Source organism: Penicillium roqueforti (assembly GCF_015533775.1).
Source record: "Penicillium roqueforti strain LCP96 04111 chromosome Unknown scaffold_29, whole genome shotgun sequence".
Lineage (NCBI taxonomy): Eukaryota > Fungi > Ascomycota > Eurotiomycetes > Eurotiales > Aspergillaceae > Penicillium > Penicillium roqueforti.
The window spans coordinates 230250-255219 of NW_024067593.1; the positions used below are offsets into that span (position 1 = coordinate 230250).

At 48.3% G+C, this 24970-nt stretch overlaps 7 protein-coding genes across 7 annotated transcripts; 2 read left to right on the forward strand and 5 right to left on the reverse strand.

The window, feature by feature from the left end:
• Positions 1-632: 632 nt before the first annotated feature.
• LCP9604111_8150 (MIP/aquaporin family protein) lies at positions 633-2488 on the reverse strand (the record flags this gene model as incomplete). The annotated part of the gene is made up of 2 exons (XM_039076262.1): positions 633-2408; positions 2462-2488. 2 exons carry the CDS (start codon positions 2486-2488, stop codon positions 633-635), a joined length of 1803 nt encoding a protein of 600 aa, XP_038925929.1.
• Positions 2489-2679: 191 nt separating this feature from the next.
• On the reverse strand, positions 2680-4651 carry LCP9604111_8151 (uncharacterized protein; the record flags this gene model as incomplete). Its single annotated transcript, XM_039076263.1, has 3 exons — positions 2680-2799; positions 3756-4362; positions 4419-4651. 3 exons carry the CDS (start codon positions 4649-4651, stop codon positions 2680-2682), a joined length of 960 nt encoding a protein of 319 aa, XP_038925930.1.
• A 2964-nt stretch (positions 4652-7615) lies between these two features.
• Positions 7616-10999, forward strand: LCP9604111_8152 (uncharacterized protein; the record flags this gene model as incomplete). Its single annotated transcript, XM_039076264.1, has 1 exon — positions 7616-10999. The coding sequence occupies one exon, from the start codon at positions 7616-7618 to the stop codon at positions 10997-10999; it is 3384 nt and encodes a 1127-aa protein (XP_038925931.1).
• A 2413-nt stretch (positions 11000-13412) lies between these two features.
• Positions 13413-14718, forward strand: LCP9604111_8153 (uncharacterized protein; the record flags this gene model as incomplete). The annotated part of the gene is made up of 3 exons (XM_039076265.1): positions 13413-14071; positions 14127-14379; positions 14428-14718. The coding sequence occupies 3 exons, from the start codon at positions 13413-13415 to the stop codon at positions 14716-14718; spliced, it is 1203 nt and encodes a 400-aa protein (XP_038925932.1).
• A 1540-nt stretch (positions 14719-16258) lies between these two features.
• Positions 16259-17882, reverse strand: LCP9604111_8154 (uncharacterized protein; the record flags this gene model as incomplete). The annotated part of the gene is made up of 3 exons (XM_039076266.1): positions 16259-16493; positions 16546-17773; positions 17837-17882. The coding sequence occupies 3 exons, from the start codon at positions 17880-17882 to the stop codon at positions 16259-16261; spliced, it is 1509 nt and encodes a 502-aa protein (XP_038925933.1).
• A 2202-nt stretch (positions 17883-20084) lies between these two features.
• Positions 20085-23650, reverse strand: LCP9604111_8155 (uncharacterized protein; the record flags this gene model as incomplete). Its single annotated transcript, XM_039076267.1, has 8 exons — positions 20085-20230; positions 20310-20543; positions 20605-20893; positions 21931-21949; positions 22085-22349; positions 22412-22994; positions 23049-23338; positions 23401-23650. 8 exons carry the CDS (start codon positions 23648-23650, stop codon positions 20085-20087), a joined length of 2076 nt encoding a protein of 691 aa, XP_038925934.1.
• A 443-nt stretch (positions 23651-24093) lies between these two features.
• Positions 24094-24890, reverse strand: LCP9604111_8156 (uncharacterized protein; the record flags this gene model as incomplete). The annotated part of the gene is made up of 2 exons (XM_039076268.1): positions 24094-24223; positions 24286-24890. 2 exons carry the CDS (start codon positions 24888-24890, stop codon positions 24094-24096), a joined length of 735 nt encoding a protein of 244 aa, XP_038925935.1.
• Positions 24891-24970: the final 80 nt, after the last annotated feature.

Below are 24970 nucleotides of genomic sequence, written 5' to 3' on the forward strand. Positions count from 1 at the left end.
TCGAGCTGCCCTCTTGAAAGAAAGGGGCTCACTAGGAATGAGCCGCTTGCGCCCTAGACCCCTACGAGGGAGTAGGCTCATGCAGTGGCCTTCGCGCGCGGGGCGAGGTTGAGCGCGGGACTCCGACATCAGTTATAGTACCTCGGGATTGAGGCATGATGTTAGAACTTGGTTTGGCAGTGTCCTAGGTACCGACACAAATGCTTAACCTTAACAGACGAGATATTCACGTGAATTGGATACCAATTTGGAAGACCCACGGTCCATCCAGATTACTAAGCCGGGTCACGGGCCCCAGGAAGGGACAAACCTAAAATAACTCAATGATGTAAGTAAATCGAGTTCTATTTTCATTCGGATGCCCAACCTGCATGCCTATTCTGCAAACCAGTTTGTGTCTTGTATTACCTGTTCCTTGTTATCCGGAAACTTGCATATGCAGGAAAACGCCAGGATGACCCTGCTCAGACATGAAATGCGAAAAAAACATCCTATTCCACTAGGCCTTGGGTATTATTTGATATATGTTTAGCCTCTTTAACCGGACATACTGGTACAAAATGCAGGGAGAAAAACAGTGACCGCTCAAACGCCATAGAAAAACACAATATTCCACACTCGACCGGACAGTCTCACTGTTTCGGTTTCAATCGCAGTCGGCGCCTCCACCTCATTGCACTCTTCGTCAAAGCGCGCTGGGTGCGCTCAAGCGGGTAGTTGACGGGAGATTCACCACCGGTGAAGATGAAGAAGTCGTATAGGAACGCACCGAAAAACCCACCTCCGACACACCCCACCCACGGCCCATAGAACCAGTAAGGGTCCGTGAACATCGAGTTCGGGTAGCCGAAAGCGAGCAGCGCAAGCCGCGGACCAAAGTCACGGCTCGGGTTGAACGCCGCGCCGGTCTGGTAGGCGAAACACATGAGGAGGGACGTAATGACCAAGCCGACGATCAGCGAGTTCATACCGGCACCGGGGGGAGCGTTCTGGTCATCACCCAGCGCCAGAATGGTGACGATTAGAAAGCTGGTCCCGACGAACTCGGTGAAGAACGCTGTGGTATGACTCACCCACGACTCTCGCGGATTCGTCACAAAGCTGTTGATGATTCCGGTGTCGGCGTTGGTGAGGAGGTAGTTCTGGATGGATTCGTAGTAGATTCCGTACGCGACGAGACCCGCGCAAAAGGCGGCTATGAATTGCGCGGCTAAGTACTCGGGCATTTTGCGGGCGGGGAAACCACGGAAGAACCACAATACCATGGTCACGACTGGGTTGAGATGGGCACCGGAGACACCACCGGAAATGTAAATGCCGATCATGGTTGCGAAGCCCCAGGCCCAGGCGGTTGTGTTGGGGTTACCCTGGCCGGCGACTGTGACGGACACGTCGATGGCGAAGCCCATGGTGAGCGAAACAAACACACCCAGGCCCTCGGCGAGAGCCTCGCGGTGGTGTGTACGGACGACGGACCAAGTGGTGTGGTTGTTGTGCACTTCGTCTTCGACCAGTTCCTGGACAAGCGGATGCAGGTCTTCGGGGTAATTCCCCTTTTCCATTTCGGGAAGCGATAAGAGTTCGTCCAATCGCGCACCCATGTCTTGATTATTCTGGAACTGCTCGTCAGCGGACATCGGCCGCTCTTCTTGTTCATGTTCATCTTCGGCTGGATGATCACCCTCTTCTACAGTGGGCAGTTGTTGATCCGGCGGCGGCATATCCCATGTCGAGGTACGTCTCCCCGGGATCGAGGACGAACGCGACATGCGCGAAGTCTGTCTCATGGAGCTGCCGCCATCCCCACTGAGAATCTTACTCATAAAGGTATTCTCACGCTGCAACCGAGCGTCCTTCACCTGGGCAGCCATCTTCCGCGGATCGGACGTCTTATCAATGCGACCCTGCTCGACATCGTTCGGGTCCACGTCCAGCCCCAACCTATCCGAGTTCTCCGTGGGCCGCTGGGCATTCGCCATGTTCTGCAAGAGCTCATCTTTGGTCGGCACCATACTCGGCCGCACCACACGGGGCAACGGTTTGGCCAGCGACCAGACCGGTCTGGCGTTGGAGGCCTGTTCATAGGATGGATTGAGATCCGCGTAGCCCGGCTGGACGAAGGGTTCCTGCGCCAGACGCAGCTGGGGGGTTCCATCCGGCCCAGCGAGGGTGAATTTGCCCTGGGTGCGCTGCGCAAGCGTGGTGCGCGGGATCAAACTGGGTAGTGCACTACCATTACTTTGTGTCGTCGAGGTATTCGAGTTGAATCGCCGAGGAACGCCGCCATCCTCAGCGGAAGTTCTCCGAGGTGAGGTAGTTCTCCTGGGTGAGGTAGTTCTCCTAGGTGAGGTATAATCTGCATCGCTGGCGGCTCGGTTGCGGTTCGGTGACTGTGGCAGAGCATCGGACTGGAACGGTGTTAGATGGTGGTTTCTTAGCTGATAGTTCTGCTCCGACTTACTCTCGCCCTCGGACGACCCCCACTCATAATGACTCTGATTCGACCCGCACGATCGGCAATGTTAACGTGGGAAAGGTGTCAGACGAACGGAACGAAGTAGAGAAAAAAAAAGAGTGAAGAAGAAGAAATGACCGAACAAAAGGGACAATTTCCACCCCCATTACGCCACGAGGATCTTCATTGAACTCCTCAATTGGCGTACAAGGTGGATCATAGTTTCAGGATATGATAACCTCGTCAATAAGGTGCTTCGGCACCTGTCCTGGTCCATGCGAATCCTGCACACGCCTGGCTCGTTGCACCGTCGACGATATCAAGTCTGCCCGTCGTGATAACCGCTGGCATTGCCGTTCTTAGGGCCTGCTGGTATATTGTATTTATTCCCTCGGGGGGGTTCTCCATGTTGTGCGTTGTTTTTTTTCTTTATCTTGTCCAATCGGGTGGCCAATTGGTACCCAACTGTGGATGTGAACTCTTCAAATCTCGGGTTTCCTGCTTTTCCGTGGATCATCTTGCTGGATCCTCACCGGCATCCCACGGGAGCCCCATCGAGGTACAGGTCCCACCGAGAAAAACAACACAACGGGCAAGGATTAGCGGGCTTGTTTTTGACGATGTTCCCGCTTGTCTCGAAAAGAATAGATTACCTGCGCCAATTACCCGCTGCACCGATCGAAATGCGTCAATTAACTACCGGGTCGGTGATAAACCGGTAATAAACCGGTTGGTGACGAGGAATAACATGCACCTAAAAATAGAAAATAAAATCTATTTCTTGATTTTGAAGGCAGATAGCGACTACTTTTATCATTTTGCGACTTATTTTCTCCTTTTTAAGTAGATTTGAAATTCTACACGGCGTATAGACTGGGGATATTTAAAAAGCGAGACGAAGACGCGAAATACAAAAAGAAAACTGTAATTTTCCATAGAAGAGCCCGCTAGTCCCGATGAGGAAATGAAAGGCCCCACGTGGACCACCGGTATTGTTCTTCTGGGTGGGACCTGGACGGAGCAAAGCCGATGGATAAAGGGGAGTTCCATTTCTATGCACGTATTTATGCTTCATTTAGAGCCGTGAGGTATTTACTCTAATCGAATTAGATCCAGATCTGAGAAGATGCTAAAGTGGACCTCTGTGCTGTGATCTTGCGCTGTTTGCAGTGGAGATATAGATGTGTACACAGTTAAAGCACATAATCAATCCTGGAAATGATATAATGATATCATGCACATCAAATTAAACTCAAATTGGGTATCACAGTCAACAACGGTTACGCTACTATACACATACCGGCGAGAGATGGAGGCCATCCTTAGTAATCATAAACGGTCCCGGTAAAGACCAGAACACGTCAGAATAAGAATGATGCACACAGTCACTCCCAGAGAATGCCTCCCCCGTAACCACCACAGTCAAATGGCGCGGAACAACATTCTGCCCATCCCAATGGGACAAATACCCCCTCTGCCGGAGAGTATCGAGTTGCTCAACGAGACGCGGGTACAATTCGTCAAGCGAGGTCCTAGCCTCAAGCACCAAAAAGAAAGTCCGAGCCCGACCAGGATGAAAGCTGCCTGACATCCCAGGATCAACGGATGCCCGGGCGGTGGCATCGTTCTCAGCAACTTTCTCCATAAGAGGGTCGAGACCGAGTCTCTGCAGGACGTGCTCGTGCTCAGTCTCCACACCGGCGTCTCCAATCTGCAGCTCCCCGTTGTGCATCCAGACCGCCGTCCGGAGGCCATCGCATCCCTCGTTGAACGACGACTCGAGGGCCTGCGGTCGCGTGTCTAGCGTCGGAAATGTACACGCGCCACTCTGGGGGTGAAGGTGCGCGTGGTGTGGGCCCGTGCGTGTGATATGGATTGGGAGCCATCGGAGACATTGGAATGCGACTCTGGGGAGGAATGTGTCAGATTGGCTGTCTAGCAGAGATGGGACAGAAACACTCACAGGCATCCGAGGATAAGGCATCCCGCGCGAAAAAGAAGCGCCCTTCGCTTTCCAATGGACTCGTAGTATTCGTCGAGGTAAAGTGACAGGCCTGGGATGCACTCTGTCGGGTACGATCGTAGGGGATGGTCGTCGAGAAGCCATGGGTCGTATTCTAATCGTGTGTTGGCCTCAAGGTCTAAATCCTTTGAGAGCTCCATAGTCTTCTCGTCCGATGCATTGATAGCTTCCATAGCGAGCTTTCAGGGTGAAAATCCTTAGGCGCGATCTAGCTCGTATAAGGAGGCGAACCAGGTTGCAGAATGCAAGTGATTAGAAGCTAATTGTGCGAGGTGCATGATATAAATATTAAAGCTCGAGGTATAACTACTCCCTACTCACCTTAAATGAGGGGATATCGCGCAATTGTGTGGGGAATTGCGTGAAGCACGCCATTGTGATTGGCGATGGCATTTATATGATCGTCGGAGAAGGTGAGATTAAGTTGCACATTATCTACAGTAAGAAGCTGTGCTAGGTACGAGTTTATAGAAGGTAACAAGGCCATTCGCACAAAGTACTTGTGTGATACATCGTATACCCGACAGTTGCACAATAAGAGCATGTCATTCTCATCTGCCAAGACGCCAAGACGCCAAGACCGGGCCCATTTAACTTTGTCGGCACGGCTCGTCAGTCTTGACCGTACGGTGTGGGAATATCACACCTGGGCAGCGTTATCATTTCGCCCTTTTCTGACTAAAGTGCTATACCAAGAAATAGGAATAGAAAGACATAAATCAATGCACTCAAAAAGGAGCTCCAAAAAGACACTTAAAAAGACTCCTAAAAAGACACTTAAAAAGACTCCTAAAAAGACACTCGAAGGCATTCAAAAGCAAACAAAAGGATATATCATATCAGTGTTACATGTCCGACCTATTTTGTCATGCTTGTACAGCTGTTGTAAGCACCTGGTAGTCCGTTGATTCCATCGACCAACAAATGGCCGAGCTTCTATGCTTGATGCCACTTATCGTTCTACGGAGGAGATCCGAAGAAGGATCGACTGAAATCGCCACTATCCAGAAAGATAAAAATTAATGACGACTTCAGGCGAGTCATGCGGGGTTAGCTGATATTCTCTTAGTCCTAAGGCTGGACCACTTCTGGAGCAACGTCACCGCTTGACGCGTCTACCCAACTAAGCATAGTCACCTTCCAAGGTCACTCGCTATATTTTGAAATGTTTATGTACAACATACATAGAACAGTCAGGGGCAAAATAAAACTCGACGCTAAAATTCAACAAACATTCCCTGATTTCTTTCATATTTCATAGCATGTGATCTATCACAGAACGCCATCGTCTACATCCAATATTGCTACCTTTGGGGGACAACCCGTGATTATGTTTTCCCGCCGAATCACTTGGCAAGGGCCGGGTATAAAATTGCTGCCGGAAGGCCCACTTCTACTTCTGGTCTAGTGTGAGAAAACCAACGTACATCCATGGATAACTGCATTGATTGGTAACAGCTTCAACGACAGAAGAAAAGTGACATCATCTTCTCATTAACATGGTATCGCACGCAAAAAAGAATCGTCCTGGCTGCGAGGAAAAAGGAGATCCATCCTCCAGTTCCAGCTGATTTTCTCCTCATACCGGGCAGCCACTGATCTGGCTTTAGCTGCCTCCGTCTCTGCTCCATTCTAACTACTAACAGTTGACGTTCTGCTTTTCTGCTATGCGGATTTCGATACAACTCCGCGTGTGCTGTTCTCGTACGAGTTTTAGATCGAATTGACGACCGGGTGCGAGTTGGTGGGCTCAATACCATTCCCTGAACGAACGGGTTGAAACTTCTGGGTCATTGGTCGATTCCCCGTTGTCCTAACGGTAGGATAGCGTCCATCAGCTCAGAAACCGGAGGAAATGCTCGAGGTTGCCGGGGGCGCTTGCAACTGAGAGTGAACAATTTGGCGATTGCCCTTGGCCGCGATCAATCGGAGAACGACACAATTAGGCTTGATGCAATTCAAGGCTGATGACCATCGAACCTCACTGCCAGTGCCAGGTGCCGATGTAGACAGGGGGAAAGACCTCGACCTCCATGTTTTCCTCCGGTCCAAGTATCCCATGTTCTTCCGACTCGCTCTAGTTCGCGCTGATTGGAGTGTGCCGACCGTTGTGAATCGGTTTATTGAACAACTTTGTAAATGCATCTTGGTTTGAATCGAAGTCCCGGACATATTGGAGGCGCTGTTTGGCAACGTGGGAGAGAATCGATGGGAGTGGCTTGATTGACAGAACGAAGTGGCTAGGACTGGTTATCAAGCTCCGTACCATGTGCAAGAATGGGCCGACTGAGGGAAAATCCTATGTCATAGTTGATCCATCTATATCCTGAACTAGTATCCATTGATTACTGCTTACCGGCTTTTCATGGAGTTTTTCTCGTGACAACTCGCAATCCAGAACAGTATCTCCCAAGTCAACTTTCCTGACGCGCGAGGGAAATGTGGCCACAAGGTACCTATGAACTGCATTAGAGAGATATCGTGAAACGTCTTCGCTTGTTGTTTCATTCTTGGTGAGCCGTTCGTTGGCCATGACATCTGTTCACTTTGATGCAGGTGAGTCTGTTGGTAATGGGAGCACCTCATAGCTATCCATCGATTGACGCACGTGCCTAGAAACGTGTGTAGAAGATAGGTCCTAGAAGATAGGTCCTAGTTGCCTATCACACCAACCCCATCCCAAGAGTGATTTCAAGAGTGATTTTCCCACAAATTGTCTTCCTCACATCTTCACCCTCCACATTCTTTCTCTCCCACAACCATTTGCAGAGAATTTTCCTCCATCTCCTCTATTTTCCTACTACTGATTGATCCTCTGACGAGGTCAGTCTGTTTTCCGTGCTCCTCTCCTCGCTCCTCTTCACTGATCCTCTGACGAGGTCAGTCTGTTTTCTGTGCTCCTCTCCTCGCTCCTCTTCACTGATCCTCTGACGAGGTCAGTCTGTTTTCCGTGCTCCTCTCCTCGCTCCTCTTCACTGATCCTCTGACGAGGTCAGTCTGTTTTCTGTGCTCCTCTCCTCGCTCCTCTTTACTGATTCTCTGACAAGGTCAGTCTGTTTTCCGTGCTCCTCGCTCGTTTACTCACGATCAACTGGCTAACATAGTCTACTCTCATAGGGTCTTGACAATCACCAGCAATGGATTTCAACGCATTTGCACGAGGATTTGACCAGCCTATGGGTCACGATACCCAGGGTGATAACGAGTTGCGACAATGGAAGCCTAGCGTGATCTCATTCGGGGATAGCTTCGTCAACGTGAAGTCCCGCCTAGTGCTAGAATCACAGCAGCCCAGACTCGAGATCTGCATTGGCAAACGTGTCAACGGGCTTCTGATCTTTACCGCGGAGGATTGCGACTTCCACTTTGCCCGCGAAGGAATTGAACTGGACGATGCTGAAACATTCCGTCAGTATCGAGCTTCCTTGCCGCGAATCTTCGCAGATGGAAAACGAGTTTGGGATACGGCATACCTTGTCAAAGTCCACATGCGCAGGCCGCCAGTCGTCATCGGCTTCCCACCGGAGAATGCTAGCCCTTCTACTCTTCAGGACTGGGAAAGGCTTCTTGGTGTCCAGGACAACTTGATTCTCTGGGGTCAGTGGAGTGACCCAGCTTGGAGATTCCTTTCCAAGGGGTGGAAGTTAATGTCTGGGCTGGAGTATTTGCTTCGCCTGCCATTTGGCGACACCGATCCCGTCACTCTCAACAGCCTTCTTCGTCGTCCGTATGGAAGCATTGATCCCGCAACGCTCGCCCCCCCACAGGCTTTCTGGTTCTACCGGAAACATCCGGCCAATCAAGAGCCGCGAGTAGTGCCAAAGTGGCTTGAGGATCCAAGCGGAGTCAAGCCTTCCATCGTGTGGCAACTCCCTGGGCCCTACTTCCTCAACGACCACGATCGGCAGAGCAGACTGGTTCAAGCCAGCTACGTTGAGAGGGCTTTTGCGCGTGATTTGGTAACCAGTGTGTTCAACCTGAACACTCGACACCGCGCAATCATCACTACCATATCAGGCAACGGTATGAGGCACCGCATTCACGTCAAATTGAATTGCGAGGGCCGGCCTCCGACACTGACAGCAATGGCATCCGTCAGCTTTCTACTGCTAGACGAGATATCAGCAGCTGAGCCTGTTACCGAGGGTGATTTCAAGGCCAAGGGATACAAGGGCACAGTCGTCGATGATGAAACGTTAGGTGATTTCATCATTGACTACTATGGTCACCTCGACTGGACTGATGAAAGTGAGCGAAAGATTGTGATGACCACGAAGCCAAATACCCTTCCAATCGATCAACAAATCGCGGCATTGACTACGGCGGGTACCAAAACGCTCGTATATGGCGACAAGGGTGAAAACCATGGACTGGGATTCTCACTTAGTCGGACTATCCTCGCACATGGCACAGAGCTTAACTTTACCAGTCCTGACTACTTCATTTTGTCCATCGAGATGCTCTCCTCCCTTCCCTCCCAAATTGCCAAAGAGCGCCTCCAATATGTTCGGAACTTCTGCCACCTCGATCCAACACAAGAAGAGGCATTCACCAAGTCTACTACCGCCATCACGGTCGGTGTAAGCCTTATTCATGGTCCCCCTGGAACAGGCAAGACGACCACAGCGGTAGCCATAGTTCTTGCCATGATGGCGCTCCAGATCAAGGTGTTACTCACTTCTGCCTCTAACAAAGGCGTTGACAACCTCACCCTGGCTCTGATCCGGGCCCTTAACCGGGATAGTCGCCTGAAATCTTGGTGTGGACAGGTTGTTCGCTTTCGCACGCCATCATACCACATGTCGGCGGTCCGAGCCGAGAGCCAGAATCAACGGCCCACTCTACGGCGGCAGCCCATCATAAGTCAGTCGGATCTCGAGATGGAACCGATCCAGATGCACTCTCTGGTCTTTGACCATATCGCTGAGCATCCGAATGATCCTGAGTGTGTTGAGCTTCGTGAACTGTGTGACCGAGACACCAGTGATAACCACCCACTCAACCTCCAGGATGTCATCAAGCTGAAGAGCCTCTACGGCAAGATTGTGTGTACGGTCCTGGCTAAAAGCAAGGTCGTAGCAACAACTCTGTCAAATGCCTCGCAAGAATGTTTGAAGTTTTCAGACTTCAAACCATCTGTGAATGTTTCTGACGAGGCCGGTCAGAGCATGGAGGGAGAAAGTATGATTCCAATGACAATGGAATCAATGCGGGTCATTGTGCTGATCGGAGACCCCCGGCAGTTGCCTCCGACTGTTCTTTCAGACGGTGCAAATGAGGGCTCCGAGTTCCTGAAGCGGTCCCTCCTGTCTCGTCTCATGGAAGCGGGCTACCCCCAGGAGACGCTCGTGACCAACTACCGGAATCATCCGCAGATCCTGGAGTTGTTCAACAAGGCAATCTACAGTGGAAAGCTCGCTTCAGGCAGCAACGTCAACCACTTGGATCGAGTGGGAAGGACATGGGATGCTTGGACCAGGCATGCGATGCCTACCGTCGCTCCTGGCAGCCGACGCTTGTTCCTATCCGTGGACAGTGTCGCCTTCCGCCCGGCGAATGAGACATCGTGGTCGAACATGGCGCAGGTACAAGCCGTGCAGACTCTGCTGGAAAATCTGTACAATTTCCAGTCCACCGAAGGCGAGCAAATTGGCCCGTCCGATGTCATGATCATCAGCCCGTACACAGCCCAGCGGAACCTTGTAGCCGCCACTTTGGCGGAGACCGAGCGCGGCTGTTTATATCGCGATAATTTGACTGTCGACGCGGCGCAGGGCCAAGAGGCGCCCATCGTGGTTGTCCTGCTGACGAAGCCTAGCGAAGTTGCTGAGGAGGTCCGCTTCATTGCCGACCAGCATAGACTCAATGTCGCTTTGAGCCGGGCTCAGAAAGCTATCGTCGTTGTAGGAAACGCGCGCCTCTGGCCTGAGAATGTCATTCAGAACATTGAGAGAAGATCGAAGCATAACAAGTTCTTTGCCGGCACTCTCCGACTTCTAACAGCCAAGGGCAATCGGCACATTGTTCACTCTCAGCAACAAGCGGGCCCTGCAACTTCCAGCAATGCCACCTCGATTTCGAACATGATGGACGTTGATAGTGTCTCTGGTTCTCTTGGCCATGACCCTTCCATTCGGACGTTTGCTCAGAGCGTGGTATCGACTCCACTAAATCCATTCCCAGACTTGCAGTCGCGGGTTCAACTTCCTCCGCCAGCTGCTCGGTCCAGATCCCGTTCCCCACCGACTCTTACTCAGCCACCAATTCGTTCTAGAACTCCTCCTGCGACAGCAGCACACACAGAGTTGTATCGAAACCCGGGTAGCAGAGTAGCACGACGGCAACTGTTAGCAGCCAGAATGCGGCGTCATCGGGCAGAGATGGAGGCAGCAGAAAGCAGAGTAATGGCGGCGGAAGCCAGAGCAGCGGTGGCCCGGGACGAGGAGGAAATGATCCGGTTGGAATTTGAGGGTGAGGAAATGGCTCGGCTGGAACTTGAGGACGAAGAGATGAAGGACTGAGATGCTGCTTCTTTCCCTAGCGAATAAACAACTCCTTTCTCTGTGATTCTATGTTGGTGAGAACATCGTAGCTGTTACTTGAAGCTGTTACCCATCAATACAGCCACATTCACCTTTTCCAAATATACACACTAGGCCAGAAGTCTAATACCGAGGCCGTCGAGATAGTCGTTGCAGAGCGAAACGACTGATTCTAACTTCTAATGCTACGCAAAGTATCTGTAGAAGTCCTGGGGATGGTCCATAATCTAGCTACTCCGTACGGACCGTCTGCGTTGCTATCTCAGCCTCTGGGGTGCTTTTATAACTAATGCAGTGGGGGTACGAAGACCGATAGCGCTCAGGGTTCAAAACTCATTTTTTTGGGGTTTCCAGAGCAGGATGACTAAGCGGCCATGTGACGTAATTCCCGGCCGAGCTGCGCAGCCCAAAACACATAGTAAAAGCGACAAATTACAACATGATATTTCAAAAACGGTTGTCTATATGAACTTTTCCTTCTAGTCTAACGCTTTTTATATGATCTCTAGCCACTTATTGGAGTTTAGGGGGATTTAATAAATTAGTGACTGAGATATATATATTTCCAGGGTTCAGCGACGTTATTTTCGATACCATAATAATGCAAGTTCTCGATTTATTCAAAACTGATATATGATACTAAAAATGTTTATCAATTGCTATCGGCGAGTAATGAAATTAAATAAGAGCGTTGGTTGTTGAAATATCATGTTGTAATTTGTCGCTTTTACTATGTGTTTTGGGCTGCGCAGCTTGGCCGGGAATTAGTTACGTTATCACATGGCCGCTTAGTCATCCTGCTCTGGAAACCCCCACTGCACTATGTATGGTCAGGTTTCACTTCTAGATTATCCACAATACTATTCCATTTACCACTCCATACGTCGTACTTCCGCTCTATTCCTAACTAGTATTCGGATTTTCGGTGCAGCTCGGCCTAGAATATTGAGAATTGTTGATTTTTCCATGGCTTCATTGGGTCCTTCTCGCACCATAAAAGATGGTGCTTCAGCAAGACCAATTCCCCCTACCCCGACTACAATTGATCTTATAAGTGGTAGCCGATCTCCTATCCACAGAACACACCCACTCGAAGTACGAACTCTACGTTCCCTTCGCTTACGGATCAGCCTACAACTACCCAGCTGAGAGCCTCTGTTTCGACGTCGTTGCCTCGCAGCTTGCCTTGGGTGGTCTGCGTCTCTCGGATATCAAGCAAGGCGTGTTCCTCTCGCTGGCGACGATGCAATCCTTGATATGGGAGCCGTCGAAGACGTTGGCTGTATTTCGGAGCACCAGGGTATGATGGGCGAGATATAGCGCAGTGGCTTCAAGCCTGTTCTGGAACAGGATGTCATTGACGCCATGGCCATCTCTCGAGCTACGCGCTTTAATTAAGCAAGTATTCTCTTTTGATATGCCGATGCTGGAGATGATGAGCATTGGCTCGCTTGACATTCTTGGCCCACATGTCGCAAATGAAATCTTCAGAATTGTAACTGCGGAAAATGAAAGCTAGACGTTTGATATGTTTTTTTCTACTATCAGATGATGGCTACGGTCTGAGTTCTCGTTCCCTGTATGTGAAAGATCTCACTGTAAAAAGAAGAATAGTTATTGTGTCTCTAAAAACCTGAAGCTGTCTACAGATGTAACTATGAAGGAATATTGTCTGCCGATCTGGTATGTTAGGTATTACAAGCACAGCTGCTGAAACATCATAAGCAGCGTATCTTCAACATCACTCTATTCATTAGCCATGCCATGGACTTTGAGATTAATATGAAACATAATGCTTTCCTTAGATTGCACAGATCTCTCACTTCACTGGCTGAGTGAAGAGGGAACTCTACGACGGAGGCAGCAAGGGTGCCGACAGCCCGCCCTGCCTGTGAAACAGGGTGAAAGTAAAGTTGTTCACTGGGAATAGTAGGGTGCTAGAGAGGAGAACACTTGGGATGACTACTAGTAGAAAGGAAGGTAATTGGAAGTGTGCATCAGGGGTGCTTTTATAGTTATCACATGACCGCTTCGTCTGGAATTCTCTAGTTAACTAACCGTCCGGGCCATCTCAGAAGATCTGCGACTTGCCTGAATCCAGACAAGAGTAGCCGCGCGAGAATTGATGATAAAAAAATCATTCGATCAGGACTGTACTAGTCACTTGAGCTCCGGTGCCATTTTCGAGAACGGACCAACCCATTTTATATTCTCATGACCAATGGTACAATTCGATAGTACTAAACCAATTTGAGCAAGTGTCCATTATGCTTTCTGACGTCACATCGACTATTCCCTTCGCACATAAAGTCTTCTTTTGCTCTCTTCCCTCAACTTATTTTCTCCCAATCTACTTGATTGAACGATACACCATCTTGAATTTTCATTCAAAATGATGGACCTCTCTATTTCTGAAGTACTGCTTCGGCGTTTCAATCACAGCTATGACCATATGAAAGACATCCATGCGGCTCTACGGAAGATGGAAGGTGCTTCCATTACTGACGAAACTATGGAGCATCTAGGTATCTCAGTCGCTGAAATGGATCTGAAGACAGGTTCTGAGTCTCCTTACTTTGCACCTAATGGAGCAGAACATGTTCCAGATCCTACTCAAGAGAAAATCCGAGAAGAGCCCTTTGTGAGCCGGCGATGGGAATGGGGATTATGGTCCACCCGCCGGCCTCTACCATCTTATTACCTGATGTCGGCCTTCTTATACTACCAAACAGCAATCAAATGGCTCAATCGATACTTACCTAAAGACCAAGAGGATGAAAAAAGTACAGAGGCTGACGAAGAGATGCGCGAGCAAAATAATGACGAAAAAGAGCGCAGCAGCGTTCAAGGGGTTGATGAGAGTTCTGAGGAGAGCGAGGAAGATATGTGTAGTGAGTGGGATAGTGACGAGGAAAGTGACAAGGAGAGTGAAGAGCATGAAGTACAGCGGCGCAAACGACAGGAAGAGTGGTGGAGACAGATCGCAGAGAGGCAAAGAAAGATCGATGAGGCCGAGGAAGCCCGGATGGTATATGAATGGAATGTTTATCAGTCAGTGGGATTGCTTGAAGAACGAAATCATATCGCTCACTGACAGTCTTGATAGTTATCCAATGCCCTATGATTTCGAATCCCGGGAGAACCATCACGATTTCAAAATTGTTCGCACAGGAAACAGAAACAATCCTCTTCAATGCCATCAATGGGCTGTGGCGTTGATTGACGAGTCTGATGAGAACCGACCATCCATTACCGAGCTATTAGTGCTAGCCACTCGAATGTTGAAAGCAATGAACTCCCAAAAAAGACGTGTCGGTACATCGCAGGACGAGAACATCCAGTTGCACCATCTTTTCCCCGTGAGTATTCCCTCTGCTATTGTATATTTCAATACTAAGGAAAGTCAGACAACAATTGTCACGTTCGATGATCACACTCGTGCCCGTGTACTATCTGGGTACTACGATAATGGACTGAAAGTCCATTTCACCGAGTCCGTAGACTTTGAATGGTGCACGACAGATAAATATAATTACGGCGATCTTTTGGATCGGGAATGGGTTAATGATTCATGGTATGGCGAATTGATGAGCGATTTGGTTGCTTGGGCATGGCCTCTGGCACAGATGAACACCGTTCAGACTCTCACATTGCCCATTATATCAAAAAACATGGAAAATGAGGGCAATGAGCTGTGATGGGCCAGGGTATGACACGGTGAATATTGATGTTGGTACAATGATAGGTGCCAGGATGGCTCCATATTATTCTGTTTGGTCTGAGTCGCTCAAATTGATATTAGGATGGAGAAGATACATTGCTGCTTTCTAGATAATCGACAGATGCCTTTGCTCCATTTTCAATTGAAACTACAAGAATACTCGGCCGCGTATGCTTGCTGCCTCTATTCTTGGCGACGTAAGTGTTAAAGACATAATCAATTTACTTGAGATAAGCGAGTTCATACTAGCGGAAAGCGTAGAGCAATGAAATTGTCCAGGGCAATTATTCGTGGCTCTAGCTATCCCCCACCAGTCATCAGATGCGTACAATACCGATGGAGAGCTCGGACGGACTGTCAGGCGAGCAAGAGCATTAACCCAAATCTCACTGAAGTGGCGGTTCGCGGGGGTCGATCTCCGCTGAGCGATCGACTGGCCGGGGTCGAGACGCTGGAAATTGGTGGATGTTGAAACAGCGCGTGAACTGCTGAGAGACGTTTGCGAAGGTGTATAGCGGCCGGTGGCCGAATGCCTGATTTTGTAGTGTTTATGCCTGAATATGCCTGGTTTTAAACTGGCAGAAATTAAAATACCTGAATTACAATGACAGAGCGCATCTAAAATGAAGCTATTCCCACTACTCCGTATGTAAATCTCCACATTCGCCCTAATCTGGGTGGTTTGAAGATGTTCCGACCGTATAAATCTGAAGCTATTTCCACTCAGCAAATCTCCATATTCCATTAAGTCTAGGTAGTTTGAAAAGAAGTTCCGATCGTACAAATTTATTGATTTCTTTCTTGATCATGAAGCTATTCTTACCATCTTTAACTCCCTCCAATTCGAGTATTAATACTCTTCCTCTGACTTTACCCTCTAGTTGTATCTTCCATCCGGTTCCTGGGGGTTATACTCTCTGTATCCTCCTCCGCTGACTCCTGCGTACCGAAGTATCTCGAGACTAAGCTCGCGCTCTTCCGCGCCCTCTCTACCTTCTTGACTGCTGTAAGAGGAGGTAATTCAACTGCTGCAGGAGGTGGCGAGACCATAATAAATGGCATGTATTGAAAATGGAGTGCCAAAGAGTAACCTACGAAGCAGTTACAGTGACTGTTCATTGCGGAGCGAAGCGAAGCAATTAAATCATAACCTCGTGTGTGTATGTCACGTGACTAGGTGTTTTTATCCTATGGGGGGTGTTAAAACTTATGAATAGTCACTGTAGGTCAGTATAGTTAGGTGGTATGAAAGGCGGTCTAGAATCAGGCATAAGCCAGGCATCTTTCAGGCATCAACCCTACAAAATCAAGCCTATACACCTTCGCAGACGTTCTCTTGGACCCGATTAACTCTTCCCCTCTCCCCCACCCAAACCCCCGGTGCCCCCAAACAGCATGATTAAATCTCCCTCGGTCATGAAGAAACTGATGTTCTTGGCACAAACCCCAGAAGAAGAACAGCAGAAAGCTGAGGAGAGAGCTAGTCGGCTGGAATGTTCTGCGCCAAAACAGCCCGATCAACGTGACGCATCCAACAGTTGCTGCATGGTGAAAGTGACCACAAACTTTCCGAAGAGCTTGACATGTTTGTGGTTGTACACACTCAGCGGTCCTGCAAGATAGAGATGCAGAAAGCTGTCATCGGACTGGTTCTCCTCTGGATCCTCTCCAGACACATAGTCAAGCCACGGTTTTTCGAACCTGGCAATGACAAGGTAAACCTCATCGGCGCATTCAGCCATCATGATCCACCTGTATTTTTTTATTAGCGTCCAGCATTATCTGCCGCGGCATTTTGGCTTACCGGTTTTTCCTGAGGTTCTTCATGTGACAATTCGCAATCCAGAACATCATCTCCCAACCCATCTGGCGCAGGACCTTTTCATAGCCATCTTTGGACCGGAAGAGATTGGGCTTGACCTCCACAATACAATGAATATCATTGGGGTTCCGAGAATTGACTAATGCTCCATCCACGCCGAGAGTCAAGGCGTCTTCTGTCCATTGTCCATCTGGTTTCATCTTCTTTGCAGGTCTACCAGAGCCATCACCTCGGTCTATGGTACTCGGCTCGGAGGGTGGATTGATGACGAACCGACTCTTTCGCTGTTTGAATAATAAGAATGGCTTACAAGGATTCCAGTTCAACTTCCTTTTGAACTCACGAGGGAAATCCAGACACAGTATACGCAGAAGCTGCATGAGAGAGGTATTGGTAATCTCCTCGCCCATTGTGATATCATCAGGGTCCTGCTTCCTGGATAGAACGTCGTCGTGGCTTCGCAAGGTTGCGTTGAGGGTATCCCCAGACATCATCGTTTCATCCGTCTCCCCTTTCTGGTGCCCAGTGATAACAGTGCCAGAAGTCGTTTCCTGATCATCCTGCGATGCGGTCCAAAGCTCGCAAATCCGAGCTTTCTCATAAAGCTCTTTCATGTGTTCATCTTCAATCTCGGGCCGTTGAATGATGTTCAGCTGAAGGTCACGGACGAGGGCGTACTCACCGGTACAACGGCGTTCATCATTACGGAGAGAACCGCCATACTTCTTAATATGCTTATAGTACTTCTTGAATTCTGTATTCTTCGCTTGGTACTTTGCAGCAAACTGTCTGGCTTCCTTCTCGAATCCCAACCCTTTTTGAACATCTGTCAATGTCTGAGTCTGGTTCTCGTCGATGAAGAGGTCGCTGATTTCGGCTTTATGCCATAAGATACGTCCAGTTAAGTATTCCTGGAGGGTAATCTTGGATGCGGATTGACAATTTTTCATTTCTCGGACATGTAGATCCTTAATCCGCTTCCCAACGCGCGGATCGGGGGGTGCCGGTTTGGCTGACTCTTTGCCCTTTCCTGTATCGCTCTTAGTACTCACGCGCGGATCGGGGGGTGCCGGGCTGGCTGGCTCTTTGCCCTTTCCTGTGTCGCTCTTGGTACTCTTCTGTCGTGTCGGGGGATTGAATTTGTTCGACGCGGCATCTTCCCATTCTTCTTGGGTTTTGGGAATTTCAAGCAGGGCCCACCACTCTTTGTCTGTATCATTTATCTCAAGTTAGCTCAATTCAGTAACACGGGGTTGGGGAAATAATGACTTACCATTGTGCTCCGCCCTAGTGCGGCGGGGAGGTAGCTTTGAGCTCATTGCGAACAGCAGGCTGGCCAGAAGTGAGATGAAACTGAGACCTGACCTCGTCAGAGGATCAGAATTGAGATGAAAAGGAGACCTGACCTCGCCAGAGGATCAGAATTGAGATGAAAAGGAGTCGCGACCTCGTCAGAGGATCGTGAAGTGAGATGGAAAAGAGACCTAACCTCGTCAGAGGATCAGAAGCCAATAAGAAGTAGAGAAACAGCATATGCGATGGAACTGAAGCACTGATGATGATCGGTGGACAGTGGCAAGAGTACAGTGATGACCGGTTCCAGAAGCTTGGATCTAGTCGAAAGGGAAGAGGAGTCGAGGGGAAGAGTAAAATGAATGGGAATTGGAACGTGACCTCAGCCATAAAGAAAAAAGTTCCCTGACGAGGAAGGAGCCCTGGAGTTCATTTTTTCGCCTCGGCCTACAGCTTGTTCCTACTCTCCTCCAACAACGAGCTTGGAAGTTACATAAAGAATGCATGCACTAATGTTAGAGGGAAATGGGTTATAATTGCGTGTATTTGAAAGCTCAAGTCACTTTAAGTATTGTATAAGCCTCTCATATCGTCGATCCAGATTCACAAAGGCTATGTAGGCGATACCATGGCAATCGTTCGAGTACTTCCCTCCCAGGGTTGAACTGATTCCCTGAGATTGCTGGTCAATGTAAGCCCGGCTCCATCTTCTCATCTTGAGAAAATATACACATATGGAAGGTGAAAACTGAGATATTGGCGATCGGTTATCGTAGGGTTGAATTGATAGTCCGAGTTGAACTGTTTCTCCGTCGGTTGGTTTTATGCTTTCGCTTTTCTCTTAATGCCCCCTCTGTGTTTGATCTAGTCCTGTTTAGCCACCTCGGAGGGCCATTATCAATATTTGGTTAACTGGTCAGCTCTCAATGCGAGGATTTGCAGGATAAGGCAAGATCCTGACCGTGTTTCCTATTGAGGAAAACATCTAGTTGAGACATAACAAAGAATGAAGGAAGAATGAATAAATACCACAGAGAGAAATCAATGGAGAAGAGAGACGGAGAAGATCGAGGAGAATGGATGACAAGAGACACAGAATGACAAGGGTTTTACAGAATGTCATTCCATTAGGATACGAGGATGATCTCCATAGTCTGTAACTCTAGCTGACCTTTGGGTTGTTGTATCGCTCTCGTCTTGTCTGCTAGGCTAGATTCAGTATAGAGAATGAGAATTTGAGCATTAAGAATTGAATATCAGACTGCGATATGGCCCCCCTAGGCCTTAAACAGGAACCTTGGTTTTTGTTATGCGCTGTATTTTTCGATCATTAAACTTTAGGAAGGGAGGTGATCTCCGAATAGCTTCATGTTTGATAGATCAGATAATCTCTAAATAGCTTCATGGCTGACAGTACCTTACAATCACTCTAGGGATACCATAGTAAATTACCGACCGACAGCTGGTCGAATGTTAGAATGGGACCGCTAATTTTAGCGCCTCTTGGCCCAGAGGAACATGTATTAATCCGAATTCCGAGAGCTCGGCGAATGTCAGACATCAGCGAATGTCGGGATTCTTTTAGGGGTTATAATACCCTAGTACAGAAGAAGATAGGATTTAGTGGTAAAGATAATACTGTAAATAATGATCACGGGGTCTTTATGAACGTCTATTATAAGCTATGAAGACATCCTAGTATAAAGAGAGATCTCGACATTCGCTAAGACCCCTCTGAGCAGATAGATGGTCGAAACGCGGATTAACACGGATTAATATATTTTCCTTCACGCTAAATTAGCGGTCCCATTCTAACATTCGATCAGCTGTAAGCCCGTAAATTACACGAGGTGATTGGAAACTGCGGCCAGCGGGAGATATACCCGAAGTAGTTTAGCGGGGAGTCGTGTGCGTATCACGTGATAGGCCTTTTCTTATGGTAGGTTTCAAGGCGGCGAAAAGCTGTACGGTGAGATTTGGCAGAATGGCCCAGCCGGCAGAATAAGGCCCATGGGGTGTTTGAAACGAGGGAAACATTATCCTGCTTAGTCCTTACTCCGTTTGTTGGCAGGTGTTCTAACCTAATCCCGCTGGACTATATTTTCTATAACATGAAGAGGAACGTTAAAATGTTAAGCCAAAGTATGCTATAAAAAATATCCCAGAGCACCCACAAGAAGGATGAGTTGATCGGCACGCTGGTACTTGATTACCTTATTTCCAACATCTTACTTCACCCTAGACTTCTGCAGCTCCTCACCGTCCTTCTTGGTCAAGCCCTCCCATTTCCATCGCAAATAGGGCAGCACAATCCAACCCATTAATGGCGACATCAGCGCATCAAACACACCCCATCCCCGCTTGGGTGACGGGCCTAGCATATTCGAAAACAAGGCATTTGCAGCAAAGGAGTCCTCACAGATGATGAAATCGCCCCTATCAGTAGCACATACAATGAACCTTGTCCGACGTCGGGAACTTGTGCAAAAGCTGTGCCATGGGTTGCTCCAACCCTTGGATCTTCTTGTTGAGGGGAACTTTTGTCTGCTGCTCCTTTATGAAGCCCGGGGATATGAAATCACCCGGGAAGGCGATATGGATCGAGTATTTTGAGTACGTGCAGTTGTGATGGAGGACTTCTATACGGAGGTTATCGGCAAGGGCACGCATCACTGCGGTCTTCGCAGCTATAAGGAAGCAATATTTATCAGTTATTACCAGCTAGTGTGGTACAAGGCCGCGACTTACTGGTGTATGTAACTGAGCCAGGAAGACCTAGGAATGCCGCACAGCTGTTGATGAAGATGATCTCTCGGTGTCGCTGACGGGTCGGCTCGACTTCTGAGGTATCCTCGTCAAGCCATATGTCCATCATAGTCTTTACAGCATATGCAGCGGAGAGGTGGTTATTTCGCATGCAGTTCTCAAGGTCTTTTGCTGTGAGGTCAACGAAGAAGCCGTTCTGGTTATAGTTGCCACCAGCGACACAGTATAAGATATCTGCGAGCCGAAGCTGCGATCTGAATGCTTCTTCAACCTAGAGAAGCAGAAGAATATCAGTCAACTGCGCTTTGGGTCAATTCAAACCTTGAATCAAGAAAATTTGAAGTAGTTGTTGACGATGAAGTAGATGATGTGATATGATAAAGTGACTTGATTTTGTTAGTGGCTTATATACAAATTGTAGTAGCTTCGTGAAATCTTATAGCCACCACTTTGACGAAGAATGAGCGTGTTTGCTTATTTTGCCTCGCTTCGCTCAGCAAAATAATAGAGTCGTTTAGGCAAGGGAATACTAGGCCTAGTTAGTTAGTTAACTAGTTAGTTATGACGGAAAAACGGTGGTAAGGCGAGTGTATATGTGGCAGAAAAATCTCAATAAATTCTCTAACTCTCTAAAAATGACAATAGTCCTAAAACATGACAATCTTGTGGACAACTTAGTAATCAAAACAAACAAAACAAAATGGAAGGATGTTTTTCGGGCGAAAAACTGCGGGACTGGTTTTTCGGGGTTTTTCGGGCGAAAAACCACTGAGTTGGTTTTTCTGCAGAAAACCAGCCTGGTCAGTCACGTGACCCAACTGTATCAGGGATGAAAAATGACAGTATTCATCCTAGATTCTGACAAGTTAGTTAGGTTAACTACCCCAAATTAGGCGGCCTTTAACCAAGCAAACAATCAACCAATTAAATAATTAAATAATTAAACCGCGGCGTAGCCGCTAAGCCGGCTATAGACCATTTAAGAAAGCAAGTAAGTAAGTAAGTAAATAAGTAAACCACGGCGTAGCTACTAAGCCGGCTGCAGGCCATTTAAGAAAGCAAGTAAGCAAGTAAGCAAGTAAGTAAGTAAGTCACAGCGTAGCCACTAAGCCGGCTGTAGGTCATTTAAGCAAGTAAGTAAGTAAATAAGCAGATAAGTCTACCCCTACCGCCTACCCCCCCAGGGGTAGGGGTGGGGGTAGGTTCGAATGCCTAAAGGCTCATATAGAGTATATAACCTAGACTTTGATTCGTCTACGCTCAGCAAACTATAACCCGTATGCGTCACCACCCCGAGTGGTCGCTTACAGGTAGCTGGTATTTAAACCTGGAAGGTTCTATACGGAATAAACAACAAAAATCCACCACTATTTATTATGCTAACATGCAATACAAAGACATGTGTATATGTACCTCATTAAATCGCTAGTAGTGGTGCATCTAAAATTTGAATCCTGCTCACAGTCTTGCTTGGGGTTTCCCAGCCCCGGGGGTGCTATCGAATATCTTGTTCTGGCGACTATCAAGCCGGGACTGAGTAGACTCAAATAGCCGCGGGAGTCCAGTCTTTGCAAAATCGATATCATTGAGTACCATTTTTGCCAAGCCCTCGGCCGCCAGGAAAATTTGAGGCATTCCATGTCCCGTGAACCCAGCGATAATGTACTGATCCTTCTGTCCTGGGACAAGGCCAATATGCGGTAATCCATCCGACGAATAGCCCATGACTATAGAGAAGTTGAGTCAGTTCAGTGGTACACGCAGGGAAATCATAGATTGAGCAACGTACTTCCTGTCCAGACCCTGTCCGTGTAAGCGTGGCTATTTTCCCAACCGACAAAGTTCCGCTGCATATAATTATCCCAGTATCGGACAGCAGGCTCAAGAACCAGGCTGTCATCACTGACATTGTACCAGCTGTCTAGATCATCGATGAAAGCCGGGCGAGCACCGCCAACGACTATACTCCCATCGGCGCGTGGGATGAGGTAGTCGTAATTCCAATTGTTCCAGCGCAGGGTGTAAGTATTCGTCAGAGGAGGAGCGGTAGAACCTCGAGGCACGACAATTCGGCTGCATGTTCCTCGGACAGGGATAATCTTCTCCTTATATTGCGGGGCTAGAGACGAAGTATAGGCATTCGTTGCTAGAACCACTGTCTTGGCGGCAACAGAACCTCGGGCAGTATTCACTGTCCAAGGATGGCTGGATGTTGAGGGAGTAGACTTTATAATTCCAGATACAGGTGTGTGCGTCTGTAAATTTACACCTTCCGCAATTGCTTTTTCCAGAAGGTGCAGCACGAATTTGTATGGCCAAATGTGACCGGCGTCATATGTGAAACAACCTTGTGCCCCTTTGACTCCAGAGAACTGATGTACAGCTGGTCAGTATATCGAAATACGACATTTCGAACATGTGCTCACCTTCTCGGCCTCGTTTCTGGGGATATATTTTGCCTTCGTGGTCGCTTCACACCCCTTCTCGATCAATCCATCGTATGCCTTCTTGAGTGTTGCGCTATAGCTCCGAGACAACTGAACATCGATAGCCTTTGTGACGGTGTATTCACAGTCTATCTTTTCTCTTTCGACGAACTCCTTGAGAAACGAGACATGCTTAGCCTCGAAAGCGGCAACCTCAGCAGCAGCCTCGACACCATGATCAACGGCCAAGCTAGCGATACCATTATAAACATCCGGCTTCATGTGTCCTCCTACAATAAGCAGAACATAAATATTTTAGCAAAGTTTATCACTTTTAACTATCCAATCTTACCATTTCGACCAGTGGCACCGGAACAAGCCTGTCGAGCCTCCAGAATCACAATCGAAGGCGGCGTCGACCCGGGGCTAAGTTGGTCGAGAATATGGTGCACAACAGATGCTCCTGCATATCCAGCTCCTACAACGACGATATCACACTCCCGAGGGAGAGATTCGGTTGATCGATGGCTGTCCAGAAAGTGAGGCTCTGTCCGCCAGAATGACGTCATCCCATTTGGGACTGGGGTATGCTTCGATTCCATTTTGGAGAGTCCAAGACTATTAGCGGGCTTGGAAGTAGGCTAGGAAACACAAATGAATCGGAATTATTTATTGGCATTGGCATTGAGGACTAGGGAGGTGTTTCCCCTCCCGGCGGCTTTTCCACCGGTAACTTTCCCGGTCCTGACCCGGCTAGTTAATATCGGACGTACAGTGATAACGCTTCGTCCGGCGGTATCTAATAATACTTTGAGGAGTTGGCTTAAATGATTCAAGTCTAGAGTGGGAAATAAAAAAAAGGAAAAGTGTGAACTTAAATCAACATTGTCAATATGAGAGTTGAGGTTGGAAAATGTTTACTGTAGCCATATACTTCTTTTTGTAATGGCTTAATACTTCTAACTTCTAAATATACGCGGGACCAATATGTTTAACAAAAGGGCATTCTATTCAGGTTGATGTAATTAAGACTAAGTGCAAGCCTTCAAGATGACGCCTGGTGGGCAATGATCTTCTCTGCCATCCCTGGCAAAGTCTCGTCCAAAACATCCATTTCTCCAAAAAGTTCTGACAGAGACTCCTTCTCCCATACAGAGCAGTAAGCCCCCTTAAATCTGTATAATAAAGTGTCAGTAATAGCCAATAGCAACTTATAACTCGAAGATGAGACACATACCCAGCCTTCCTCGCCGCAGAGACATCCCACATATGCGCCGCCGCAAACCAAGGCGTCTTCCCATCATTCTCCGACTTCAGCTTCTCCAGCAAAGGACGATAAGCCGCCAAGTCAGGCTTACCCACACCGACGTCATCACAAGAGAGCAAGTTCTCCGCAGGCAGCTCAACGCCCGCGTTCTTGAAATAGCCCCCAACACGCTTGATATCAGCTGCGGTAAAAGCCCACACGGTAAAGCCTGCATCACGCAGCTTCTGAACACACTCTGCCGCACCTGGACGGAACTTGAGAAGTTGGTATTCCGCCATTATATACTCCAGATCTTCGGGGGAAGCCCAGGTCCGTGGCTCAGCAATGCCAGCCATCCAGAGCATACGATAGAATAGGGTGCGGAAGACTTGACCGAAGGGGACGTAGCTTTGGGCAAGACTTAGATTGGTGTATTCGCGCTCGGCTGCTTCCATCCAGGTAAATCCCAGCAGACGGGGCTTGATTCCCTCTGCGCGCAATCGGTCTCCCAATCGGGTATCAATGGCGTCGAAAACATTATCGTATGAGACAAGAGTACCAACGATGTCGAAGACAACGTGCTTAGATGAGGACATGGTTGGGTCTCGATGTTGGAGTTGTTTGTTGGGGATTTGTAGTATCAATCGTTATCCTCGAGTACCCTTTTGAAGCGAAA